This window comes from Punica granatum, chromosome 3 (assembly GCF_007655135.1).
Source record: "Punica granatum isolate Tunisia-2019 chromosome 3, ASM765513v2, whole genome shotgun sequence".
NCBI classification, from domain to species: Eukaryota; Viridiplantae; Streptophyta; class Magnoliopsida; order Myrtales; family Lythraceae; genus Punica; species Punica granatum.
The window spans coordinates 3,649,741-3,663,431 of record NC_045129.1 but is presented as its reverse complement, the minus strand read 5'-3'; the positions used below and the strand labels follow the sequence as shown (position 1 = coordinate 3,663,431).

Genomic DNA, 13,691 nt, shown 5'->3' with positions numbered 1-13,691 from the left:
TTACAATGAGAAGCCTCCATTTGTATGAAAAGCAATGCTATGTCAGTACTTCGATAATTTACAAGATGTTAACTAAAAATATATGCTAAATACATGTCCTCTATCATTAATAAACTAATTACTATGTAACATAAATTTGTAAACTATAATCACCACCAGTATTGATTTCAATATGAGAAAATAACCATAGAAAAAAATTGTAATTAAGGACCTATTCAATGGCACGGCTTGAGAATTAGTTGGACTCGCATGTGGCACATTTTATATGGCGACCGATGGCCCACGTACCTCATGTCCTGACTTTGTTACTGCAATAGGCATTCTCGTTCTTTATTATTTGAGGAAATCTCGGAGGAGGTTGACGATGTGTTGGTTGAGCCATTCTGAGACCGGGATTGTTCCCTGCGGGCATTCTCCATTCTTCGACCAGCTTTGGGAGACATTAGTCCCTCTCTTCGGTTTCTCATCCTCTTGTCCGACTGGGTATAATGAATTCGGTGTCATCTGGATAGTATGATTGTTGAGAAGCGGATGGTGGAGAGCGGGTTGTTTGTATATGTCTATGCAGTCGATCAGCACACCATGCATTCCACTCTGTATAATGTCCGATCTCTGAGTTAGATATGCTCAAATCAAAGTGTGGAAAAGTCGAGAATAACCATTCGTTGAGAATAAACATAGTGTAGTGTGCATAAAGTTTGAGGAAATGGCCTCAATCGTCTTCACAACTCTTCCTCTGTCAGTCGAGGCGCTCCCGGGTTGAGTAGATTCAGGACTAGACAAGGCAAGTACTAATAAAAGCAGGAGAAGTCTGCTCTTATAATTTTCCATATTCAAAGTTCTTTTGAATTGAAGTTGGCCAAGAAGTTATTCAGAAGACAAGCTAAAGGGACATCCATAAGCATTTGTAGAATGTACTTATATAGTAGTTAAAGAAAATGCATTGTTCACCCAAAAAGAAAAAAGAAATTGCATTGGAATTAACGGAAAAAAAAGGTAAGAAATAACAAATGCTCAAAATCAAACGATCTTAACCGTTAATTCGATGACCTCCCTCCAACAAATAGAAATATAAATCACCAAATTCACCCAAAGAAATATGAATCCCCATCGAGTTCATCCCATTTTCCGCATCCCTCGTCTCTTCCCATCAATCCTAATTTCTCCAGAAAGATGACACCGGCAGAACGATAATCTCTACTGCTGGAACTCGGGTACTCATCTACATTCTTTTCTTCTTCTCTTTTATATTAACCTCCAAAACTACCGCATACCATGTTCCCGTCGAAGTTTAGACAATCGTAATCTATCTTATGCGCTGCCTAGGTGCGGAGGAAGAATTTTCCAGTAAATGCGGGATTATTCAATATGATAATTCATTCTTAGAAATTTTCGAAAAGTGTTACTTAAAATTTTTCCCATTAATGAGCCGACCCAGCTCGACTGTATTAGTCGGGATCCTATTGGGCTTCCGAATACCAGTGTTCACACTGAAAAAATAGAGGGATGAAATTCGACCAAGATCTTACCGGCATAGATATCGACGTTGACGATGGGGGATAGTAGCGCTGTGAGTTTCGAATTCGAGTAGAGGTTGTACCACCATAAAACAATCTATACTTGTCAAGTAGCCAAGTAAAGTGCTCCAATGCTTAAACATTTGAGTCACGATACACAGGACTATAGTTGTCGGCTTCATTAGTTAGATTTTATAGAGCTTCAATGTCAGATTTCTGAAGGCAAGAGACAGAGACTTCGGCGCATATAGATCCACGATTATGGAACATTTTGAAGAACTCTGAGAGCGACCATACGGGTTTGAATTAAACCATTATCCAATAACATATTCTTCGTCACATATAGGTCCGTTATTTCTAGAATTCGATCTTGAAATGGAATACGGACATAACAGTTTGGCTGTAAGATTAATCCAGGAGGTTTCGGTATCCTGGCATTTCTCTTCTTCTCCAGAATAACAGGCATGTATGGGTTTTCTAACAGGTTCCATATTACTACCAAAACATTCCAACTATGGAGAGATTGTATTTTTGTGCACTCGGGGTTTTCCCAGTCCTGTGCGCAGCATTACCCGCCTACAATGAACCCACCAAGGTACTTGGACGGAAATAAGCTCATGGTGTTCCTTACCGCCAATTTCGTGGCCCTCCTTTCGTGTATCTCAATAATTTGCAACGCACTGTTCGTTTTGGCGAAACTGTTCGCCAATTATCCCATGTTCCGATCATCAAGGTTGTTCAATGTGTGGATGAGCCTGACAGCAGTTGTGGCTGTGGGCGTTAGTCTTTGTACATGCCTGTACTAGCGGTACTGCCGGTTTATCTCCTACATGAAGTAACAAGGATGATCATATGTATAAATTACATTTTCCCACGCTTGGTAGAGATAATGTTAATTGGGAAGTATAATCTTATGGAATCAGATTCTATCTTATCGACGTTCTTATAACAATAGAGCTCCTTTCTCTGATTATTAATCTGCTAAAATAATGAATTCTGTCAATCTTTTTGTACATTTGTACTCTTATTATTGCTGTTGTGGGGGTTGATTAATGCCGATGAAAATTCTACTATGTTTTTCAGGAAAAAGAAATATATATCTATCTTTAAAATTTCAATTGATAAACCACGTCCGTACGTGTGGTGATATCTGTGTATGTAACAATCTCTGCAATATTTAATTTATTATATTTTTGTTTATAGATACTTCCAAAGAATGGCACACCAGGCTAAGTTGATCCAGGTCCTTATTATTTTCATTCCGAACCGGCAGGTTCCTGCAAATCAAAGTTTGAAATGGGAGAAGTTTGATTTTTCTATCCTCATTCTGCCTCATTTCAGCGTGCCTCCCCTATATATAAATCCTATTTTGCATCCATGTTGGACTCTTACACGTTAAGGACTCAGCAAACTTGCGGAAGACAACGGAGCCACCAGTTGCCAGTCCTCAGGTCTTAAATATTTGCATACAATATGAAATGTTGAATTTCATCATCAGAAATCGAAATCGAGGGCCTGTCCTGTTGTATTTTTCGGAGCATTCAACTGTCTCTCGTGACCGCAGGGACGAACTGAGCCAACTAGTTAATAAGCCTGTCGGGAGCGACTCAAACTAACCGAACTGATGCGTAAGTAATTGAATGTAAATCACATACATACACTTTATCTTCTTTCGGTTTAGTTGGATACAATGAGCTTGGCTTCATCTGTTAATCAGAACAAAATGCTCAGATTAAATGGCTGCATTAACCTTAAATAGCGAAACGGCAAAATAAGAAAACCTGGATAGTGAGATTCCTGAAGACAGGATGCTTGAGAGTCGGTTGTTTGCTTAATTCAGTATATCAGAACACCATGTTTTCCGTCTGGCTCAGTGAAATGCTCAGCCATACTGCATCTAGCAAGGCCATCAACGAAAGCACGATCAGTATAATCTTTATCACAAGCCATATTCAAGTCCTTCGCGAATTACCTTAGATATCTCGATCAGCAAAATCGATTAAGCATCAAGATATACACTGTATGATTCTTTGGACTTATACTTTTATATAGCTGGTGGAATAGTAAAAAGAGTAAAAAAGAGAGATGCATTAATAAGAAATACACTAGGCTTTTTTTTTTGTTCAATACCCTATGGTTGACTAATCAATCAATGTGCTGAGCGTGACAATTACCCTTTCCATTATATTCCAATGGACTTTGTTCAGTATGTTCCCTTTTATCGGTCTAACGATAGCCGAAGCCGAGTGCTTTGAGAGCCAGGACTTTACGTTGCCATGGAGAGTAAGTGGCACAAAGTTAATTTCCTTTTTCGGTTATAAAAGAAGCTCATAAATATGGTACAATGAAACGAAAATCTTAATATCTAATAAAGAGATACAGGTAGTCCAACTGAATATTGAACCTGAAACTTTTTTAATTATTAAGTGAGGACGTGCATCATTGCGTTACATCCTCTTTGAACACACAGTTGATTTTGTTATAAATATCATAGACATGGGGTATGTCGTGGTTGAGTTGAGCAAGTCCGAGACTCAATCCCAATGCAAAGCTTACCCTAGTTGTTCTTTCATTGAGCTTGGTCTATAAGTTTCCATTATTGTTTACCATTCGTTCCTAATACGAAAACTCCAATCCTGCAAAACCATCAATGGCTAGAAGATGAAGTACACGACGCTTATATGAATAGCTTAACCAGTGTCACTTTTGTTCAATAGTTCCACCTATTTATGCCTTCACTAGCTATTTTGGGCATTGCGAGGAGAGTCCAGGACCCCCAAAGTAGAAATGAGTTCCGAAATTCAGGCCCGAAGGTCCCATCACTAGGTCGTAGCACTGAGGTTTGGAGACATACGTCACAAGGGCTGCCTTGGGCACAGGTTGCATCGGACCATTATTTAGGATGTAAGCAAGGTTCCTGATAAAGGATGATTTTGTATAGTATCCGTCACGAGGGAAATGACCACTCCCCATTTGAGTCGTCGTGTGCTGCCCATTCTTTTCGCTATTATAAATTTCACCACCCCAATATACGCCATCAGCACCACCACGTAGACTGTTGAAGATCGAGCCTGGCCAGTAACCTATGTCCATGTCGTTCAACCGGAGCCACCAATGCTGCGTAGACAGATCCTAATACATCAAAAAGAAAAAACAACTAATAGTTATTACTCTCGTGCTAGGCTTCAAGATTAATGGACCAAGAAATATTGATATAATCTTTTTTTTTGGGGGGGGACAACATGAATAAGAGCATCACCTCTTCATATTTGATAAATCAAGATAGATTGGAGGCCACTGTGCTTGCAATGAAATTGAAAAGAGAAACACAAATATATAGTAGACCAAAGGAAAAAAAAATTAACATAAGGAAGCATGATATTTAAAATTCTATAATAATATATATAATGGGAATAAAATATGTCCATACAGTATTATATGCTTTTACAATAATTTTTAACTGTTTATTTATCATTTGAAATGGTTAAAAAATAAGTATTGAATATAATAACTTCATATAGTGTATGATTTAAAATTTATGTCAGTTAAGTCCAATCGAGAAATTTTTCTCAATACTATATTTAACTTCATATAGTGTATGATGTGGAACATTATCATAAAATTTGCCCTTATGGAAGTTTTATTAATTATATCCACGGCGTAGACCCAAGATGAACGAAGGAAAAAGGGAAATAGCATGAATAATATAACAAATTAAAAGCGTATGTACTGAACTGTGTTAATTCAAGTGGTTCAATTGGTTGTTCTTCTCAAATGAGGACTCGGGTTCGAGTAGTATGAATGTAAAAAATACATGCTGAGAGAGTTTTACTCCTTAATGGACCGATCCGATTCAAACTGAATTAGTCCCAGCCTAATAGGCTTTTGAATATCAGGGTGCATGCCGAAAAAATTAAAAGCATAGGACTAAGGGAAAGAATAACATCTGTTCACCTGTCTAATTTGTATATTTATTTCAAACTGCTTTCCGTTGTAGGTGGATGTTGATGATATGGTAGAACCTATCCGGACATATAGACCAATTTATGTTAGAGTATATTTAACGAATCACCTTTTTTTTTCATTGTAATTTTTTTCACGGTTTAGATAGATATTAATTTGAACATGCAAAAATATTTAACTAATATATTTGTTTGAGACCATTACCAGGACCATAGTATTTGCTCGTTTGCACGAAACCTGGGCCTGATGATTTGTATCCATCACTCTGATGTAGAAAATCATTCACAGGAGAAAAAAAAAATCAGTACCAAAGAATCTCGAAAGGGACCAATAGCAAACCCTATAGAATGGATTGAGTTAACTCACGGTCCAGTATGTGAAAAATCTCGAAGTCCCCGAAGAAGCATCGACCTGAAACCAAAGGACGATGTTTGAGTTATCCGAGGGGGTTAATTAATAAGTAAATGCAACGTCAATTTAATACGCATTTTCGTCACGTATACTAATTTGCTTACCGAGTACTAACAAAAATTAAAGCAATACAAACAACTAAACAGTTGGTCACCGATTAATCATCGTTAAGATTTAATTTGACTTACTGCCCACCCAGCCTCCACGGTGTTGACGGTTTCATCAGGGCCCGCATAAATCCAAATCTGGGAGATGCTCGCTTCTCCAGTCTCTGTGTGAGGAGTCCACACATTGTGGATCGCTTGGCCTCCACGGAAGGTCCCCTTGCCGATCGTTTGCACTACTGCGTACTGATTACACATGAAAATATGTGTTAATGTTGAAGCAATAATAATGCACTTCGATAGTTTAATAATATCCATAATATATATAGAGAATCGATGATGTAGTTTATCAGTTTAATATATCATTTTTCCTTTATTTGAGTGCGTTTATATAGTCGAACGAAGCAAGGAATAGCCGGTACGTACCTCGTGTCCTTTATTGTAAGAAGCGAAAACGGGAAAGGATTTGTTGTGGAGGCTTTTCACGTCATCAACAAAGAACGATGGAACATAATCCTTAATGTCAGGGACGTTTTCCGATGTCTTTCGGATAATAGGGACTGTTCCTTCGGGGCAATCCACGCCCCATTCTTCCAATTCGGCCGGCAGCCCTTGCAAATGGCTTTCACCTTCATCTAGGAAACTCGATTTCATCTGTAAAATTTGATCGAATTTGTTCTTAATTACAATATATAATAACTGCAGAAATTAGTTAAATTTAAATCCTAGTGAGAGAAAAATTCACATTATGATCAATGACAGTCGAAGAAACATGCGGGAAGAAGGAAACTTTCCTGTATGGTATGGTTCTTCAGCATAGGATGGTCGAAAGCCGGTTGTTTGTAAATATCGACACAATCGACAACATCGCCACCACCACTCTATAGGAAGACAAAAGAAAAACAATATATTTATTTAATTTTGCGCATAAATGATTCTCTTAATGTAACTCTGGATCATTTCCTAGGCAAAATATTTAGTTATATGCCTCATCAAAAGTAAGGACGAATGGCGTAAATGGAAAAGAACGACACGATATATACATGTAGGAAATGAGCAAGATGTAACCTGAATAGTTTTTACAGTTCCTCTGGAAGCCCTAGCAAACTCGATATTGTTCGATTTATCCGACAAAGTTAGGCTTGTCCTTGCTTGAGCCGAATCAACCAGGACCGCAGTTATCAACAAGAATATCCCAACTACAACTTCTCTTCTTCTTCTTTGAGTCGCCATATGTATAATAGATCTATATCAAGTGCGGTAGAAATGAGAAAAGGGAAGGGAGAAAGGATCTACCCCGAGTGTGGAATGAAACATATACATCAACTTGAATTCATATATATACATGTATATTATATGCAGAAGATAAGTACGCATTTGCACATATTCTAAGTATGTTCGAATCAATTTTAATGGGTTGGTGGATGGGAACTTAACTCGACCGCCCAAATTAGGAAGGAACAAATTGAAATTTACCATTTGATCTTAGGCTGGGGTTATTTCCCCCCGTTTTTTGCTAATTCACCACCTTTTTTTATTCAACTTACCAAAATACCCCTAATAGCTATTAATTACCTTAACTAATATGGATTGAATCCTTAATAACTCTCTTACTTTCCATTTGAAAATATTATCTTTCTTCACTATATATACTAGGATACTAGGAAGATTGCTTGCGGCAACACCGCAGATCGAAAAAGATCATTTAGATAATATTAAAGGATGATAATTTTGATCCATTTTAAAAAAAAATTACATTCCAAAAACATGTAGGTTGATGGAATCTATGCAATTTTTTTTAATAATAAATATTGATTAAAAGCATGATCCATAGTAATATGAATCTCATACATATGATTAATAATCATGTAAGGAATTTATGTTCAAAATTCTGGTATATATTAAAACTGTTAACATGTAAGGATCTGACTATTTCCACGCCCATTTTGAAATATTATCTTCCTTAATTCAACTTATCAATTGACATTTATTTTCATTGATGTTTAGTTTTTCAGAAATGCATGCAAATAATGAATTCATATTTTTCCAAATAATAGATTTACAGAATATTACTCGTGTGCTTGTTTTTTCTCTTTTTTTTTTTTGTATTTTCATTTAGTTAGATTATGATCTTTTAACTTGCGCCATATCAATTTAAATAATAATTATAAATTTATAATTCTAATAATCAGTGTATACTAAATTAGTTATATTAGATGAAAATTTTATATTATCCTTCCCATAAGAAAAAAGTCAATATAAGGGATGAAAATATAACATCCAATATATCATCCTCAATTTGAAATATTATCTTCCTTAGCTATGGAGTGAGAACACAACACCGTCTCATAAAGGGCACACATGTTCTATCTATCTATATATATATATATATTGTGTTTTTCAAGTGAAAATTTATTTTTGCTGAAAAATAATTGATTGTATTTTTTGTTAATTGTCTTTTGCGTCAAGATTTCTAGCCAAGTAATAGGATATTGGAGAAAAGATATTTGATACTTAGTGAAAACATTTCTTTATATATATATTCATTCCACATGAATCTAATGATTCATTATTTGCTAGTTTATATTTCAATGGGCATTTTCAATAACAAGTGTTACACCAACTTTCTTATCCCTTTGTCATTCCATAAATAAATACAGATATAGATAGGTATACAATATGGATGTTGTCATTTCCCAACTTTATAAAACTTCAGATAATAAAAAGGGAAAATTATCTTTCTCCCCCCCCCCCCCCCCCAAACAAAACTTTGGAGTCGGGGCTCATTTGCATCATAAATTTATATATTAATATATATCTTGACAAAAGACCCTAAAACCCTAAAAAGCAAAGAAGGGGCATTATGGGTCTTTTATCAAGGTATATATTAATATATATATATATATATATAGATAAATAAATATGTAAGTATATACGTTTATATTAATTTTAAACAAAACAGAAAGCAAATAAGGGGAATTTTGGTTCTATTATCAAGGTATTCTTATACTGCTTATTGATTGACTGGGGCGTAACAAGTGCATTCATGTTAATTTAGGCTGTGATATTTTACTACCGAAAGTTTGGGAAGTGATAGTTATTGAGGCGAAAAATTTGGGGGAGGAAGAATGATATTTCACCCTTGTTTTTATGTTGGGCTTCTTCCGGATTGGGCTTTTGTATTTCTGGGCCTCCGTTTACTCTCTTTTTGGACCCTTGTCTGGGGAGCCCACCAGGATTTTGGAACGCTCATACATAACAAGAGTAATTGTCGAGGACACAAACTTCTCGGGCCCGCTCACATGGTGGACCCACAGTTAATTGCATGTCGACTTGATCTTTGTTAACGAGTTCATCTTCGCGCTTGGTGTTCGCGGAAGAAGCCGATCATCACAGTTGTTTGTTTTGGAATCGTGCTGCTTGCTTTTGTATAATTGGCTTCATGGCATTACCTCTTTGAATGTATTTAGATATAGCATTTGGATGTTCTCTTTATTTCGATTCTTAGTGCTCTCTTCAAATAAGGCATGGTAATTACGTTGACAAGAAGGATTCCGTATAAAGAAGGCGCACCAGGTGGAAACGTGGCATTATATATGTGTTATATGTGCTGCAGAAGGTATGTTGATGCCATGAAATTAAGTTACTGTCACATATCTTTCCCCTGCTATTATGATTGATCTTTGATTTCAAATAGCGAAAAGCGAAAATGAAAAATGACCAGCACAGTGTGATTCTTTAGAAGATGATGCTTGAGAGCTGGTTGATCATATATGTTAATAAAGTCAATGAGGACACCGTATTATTAATCATGTTAAACAGTCAATAGAAGCATCTAACTATCATTAGCCGAATTTATGTTAGGGGTCCTTTAAGAACTACTTCAGTTATATTTATCAGCAAACGAGGCGTGTAAGCCTAGAAGGAGATAGAAAGATGGGGGATGTATATGGTGCGATAAGTTTCATAGTTGAGAGTCAAGTCCTTCGTGAATTACCTAAGATATCCCCGATCAGCAAAATCGATTAAGCATCAAGATATACACTGTATGATTCTTTGGACTTATACTTTTATATAGTTGGCGGAATAGTAAAAAGAGTAGCAAAGAGAGATGCATTAATTAGAAATACCCTTTTTTAAAAAATAGAATAAAATAAAAATACATTATGTCGCGGTTGAGTTCAGCAAGTTTAAGAACTCAATCGCAATCCAAAGCTTATGCTGGTTATTGTATATACTGAATAGATTAATCGAAAAGCGAACATGATGTATATGAAGCTTGTATGAATAGCTTAATAAGTTTCACTTTTGTTCAGTAATTCCATCTATCTACGCCTTCACTATTTTGGGCATTACGCTGAGAGGCCGGGACCTCCGAAATAAAAATGGGTTCCGAAATTCAAGTTTGAGGGTCCCAACACTAGGTCGTAGCACTGACGTTTTGTGACATACGACACAAGGGCCTCCTTGGGCACGAGTTGCATCGGGTTGCATCGGATTCCTTGATCACACCATGCCAGATTCTGTTTTGAGGCGATCATGAGTGTGACTCATGTTAATCGGGCCCAAGAGTGGTCAGATCAAATTTTGAGGTAGCTAAAAAGGTGTACCTCTAGTTAGGCCTGAGTGTGGAATTCGAGGCTAATTTGGTATTTGTCTCCCTTTATTCGAGTACGGAAGAGAATGTCCGGCTCGTGGTCAGTTATTAAGGGCGGGTATTTAAGGACATGTGGCACGTGTTGGATCACACGTTGCCACGTGAATACGGGTGTTGAGATATGTTGTCCCACATGGAAAAATTGAGAAAGAAACCACAAGCTTATATGAGATTTGGGTCCAGCAATCTATCAGCTTAAACTTTTGGATTGCAGATGGGCTCAAATCTGTATAGATCTAAGTGAGAACTTTTACAAAACGAGTAGGAGCATCACCCCATCATATTTGATAAATAAAGATAGATTGGATGCCACTATGCATGTGATGAAATTGAAAAGAGAAACACACACATATACTACACCGAAGGGGGAAAAAATTATAATAACGAAGTATGATATTTAAAATTCTATAACATATATATAATGGAAATGAAAATATATCCATACAGTATCATATATGCTTTTACAATAATTTTTAACTGTTTATTTATCATTTGAAATGGTTAAAAAATATATTATTGAATATAATAACTTCCTATAATGCATGATTTAAAATAGGTAAAAAATATTTCAACTTTCAAAATTTGTACCAGTTAAGTCCAACCGAAAAATTTGATATATTTTTCTCAGTATTATATTTGCATAGCTAAGCTGATGTGGTTTTGAGAGCAAACGTTATCATAAAATTTGCCCTTATGGCATTTTTGTTAATTATATCCACAACGCAGACCTAAGACGACCTGAGCAAGGAAGATAGCATGTATAATATTACAACAATTTAGAAGCATGTGTACCAACATGTGTTAATTTGTCACGATCCAAAATTTTCCCTAAATTTTCTTAATATCCATTATCACATAAACTATTCATATAAAAACCTGTTTTCCATAAACTCTCAAATATATATAATAAATCTAGCAAGTTCTAATATGTATATACATCTCAAGAGAATGTTTTAGACCCATGATTCCAAATCCGAACCCCATTCACCCCGAAGCTTGAAAATCTGATCTTTTGCATCGAGAGACTGAAGTTCTCAATCAAGAAACTGGATCTTCCCTATAAAGAAACTGAATCTCCTGAACCAGAAAACTATCACTTCCACGGAGCAGACAGAGTATAATTAACTAATCAAGAAAAATGGCCCAGAATCCGAAAGTGGTGAAAGGTTGGGGGAAAGGTTGGGATGGATGTGCTTTTGGGGAAATATAGATACAGACATAGATTCGGCTTGAGAAGTGGGTTGCCTTGGGAAATCCACACTCGATCAATTAATAATGAAAAAAACACCAAAGGAATATATATAAAAAAAAGGGAAGGAAAAAGGGGGAGAAAAACAACATTGCAAAGACCACCAATGACCAAACAGGTAGCCAAAAACATGGGTCCCTCAGTGGGCTAGAACTCTCTCCCTACTTCATCTCAGATTTTGCTTAATGAAGTACGGGTTTTTACGGATTTGAAAATGCTTTTTTATTTTTCTCCGAGAAGGGTGTCCTCTGAATCCTGCGAATAAGGCACGATAGAAAAGTGCCCAGGTGTCGTAATTATTTACGCATGTACCTCACTGTCTCATTCGGAGGTTTCGAATTTGGGAAAATAGCACCTCTCTTACGGATTACATAGCGTATCACTTTGGCTCGATTTGCTTAATAAAGGTCATATTCTTAATTACCCATTACGTGATTATTTCTCACTTTTCACTCTCGACACATCATATTATTGTAAATGAATTGTCCGGCCTTTCCATGGAGATCCTAAATGCAATACGACGATTAGTTAAGTGAAAAAGGTAATGTAACTGACAATACATGTACGATGATGGTGTAATTATAATTAACAATTAATTTCAAGGAAAGTTATTCGGTTCCGAACGAGACTGTCTGGATTTTTTAAATGAGCATAATCGACTGCAAAGTGCAACACAATCCACTGCATTTTGGCTCTAGCCCATTATGTTGCACGTACACTCCATTTGAACTCTCCTCGGACAATCCCGCCTGGACCAAATAATTTTCCTTAATTCCAATGGGAGAAGAGAACTGGTTGTTGTTACGTATCTACAGGCATCACTCTTTGCCGCCTTGCCCACTTCAGAAATTTGGGATCAGACACAGGTGGGGCCCTTTTGGATGCGTGGCGGATTTTGGTTGGTGGGTGCAGTAGGAGAAGTGGATATGGACTCAGAAGACAGAAAGAAATGGAAAAAGACATTGGGCAGGCAGTGACCGGGTTTTCCTCTGGTATGTCGGCCTATGAAGCACAAGTTTGTGTGCTTTTTCCTTTGCCTTTTTCTTTTTTTCCCTTAAATAATGAAAATTTCTTTTGTATTTTTTATTTCTTCTATCATGCACGAAGAAAAGGAAGAAAATCTTAAATATATAATTAAGAACAATTATGTTAATTGAAAAAAATGGATTTAGTGTAGAAGTGTATTCTTTGCCCGGTAACCAAAAGATTTTGAGTTTCGGATTTCGAATTTCAAGTTCGATTCTTATTGTAAGTTTACACGTGTCATTATTAGTTATTAATATCATTATTTCATTGTATTAAATTCATGAATCCCTTTTGTAATTATAATAAAAAATCATAGTAATTATGCTAATTAACGGAAAATTAAAACTCATTTTCTCATTTGTTATAATTTGATTGATGTTACTCCATATAGTGAGATAAGATCACGAAAGAATTTCACGAACAAAGAAAAAGAATAATTCTGAAAACTTACTCTAGAATTGACCTCTCAAAGTGCATGGAATAATATAGTACTATTGCCCGTAATGTAAGTGGGAGCATACTTTCCTAATGTAATGATAATAGGCGGCCAAAAATAGTAATACTGCAAAATGGAAAATAATTATACACAATAGTCCTTTGGAATTATTGTTTTCCGGGTTCGTCATGCCCCAAATGTAGCTTAGATTGACCAGCTCCTAATCACCAATTTGGCTTTTTTCTTTTCTGGATAAAATCGTAAGGTGACCTCAATCTATTGGCCAAAATTAAACTTTGTTTTGAAATCTTAATCATAGTCATGAGAT

General features: G+C 36.1%; 1 protein-coding gene across 1 annotated transcript; it reads right to left on the bottom strand.

Moving 5' to 3' along the window:
* Positions 1-4,194: 4,194 nt before the first annotated feature.
* On the bottom strand, positions 4,195-6,649 carry LOC116199495. Its single transcript, XM_031529859.1, has 5 exons — positions 6,422-6,649; positions 6,080-6,241; positions 5,685-5,745; positions 5,472-5,539; positions 4,195-4,649 (listed from the first exon to the last, which is right to left on the bottom strand). Exons 1-5 carry the CDS (start codon positions 6,647-6,649, stop codon positions 4,260-4,262), a joined length of 909 nt encoding a protein of 302 aa, XP_031385719.1. The 3' UTR covers positions 4,195-4,259.
* Between the last annotated feature and the right edge of the window lie 7,042 nt (positions 6,650-13,691).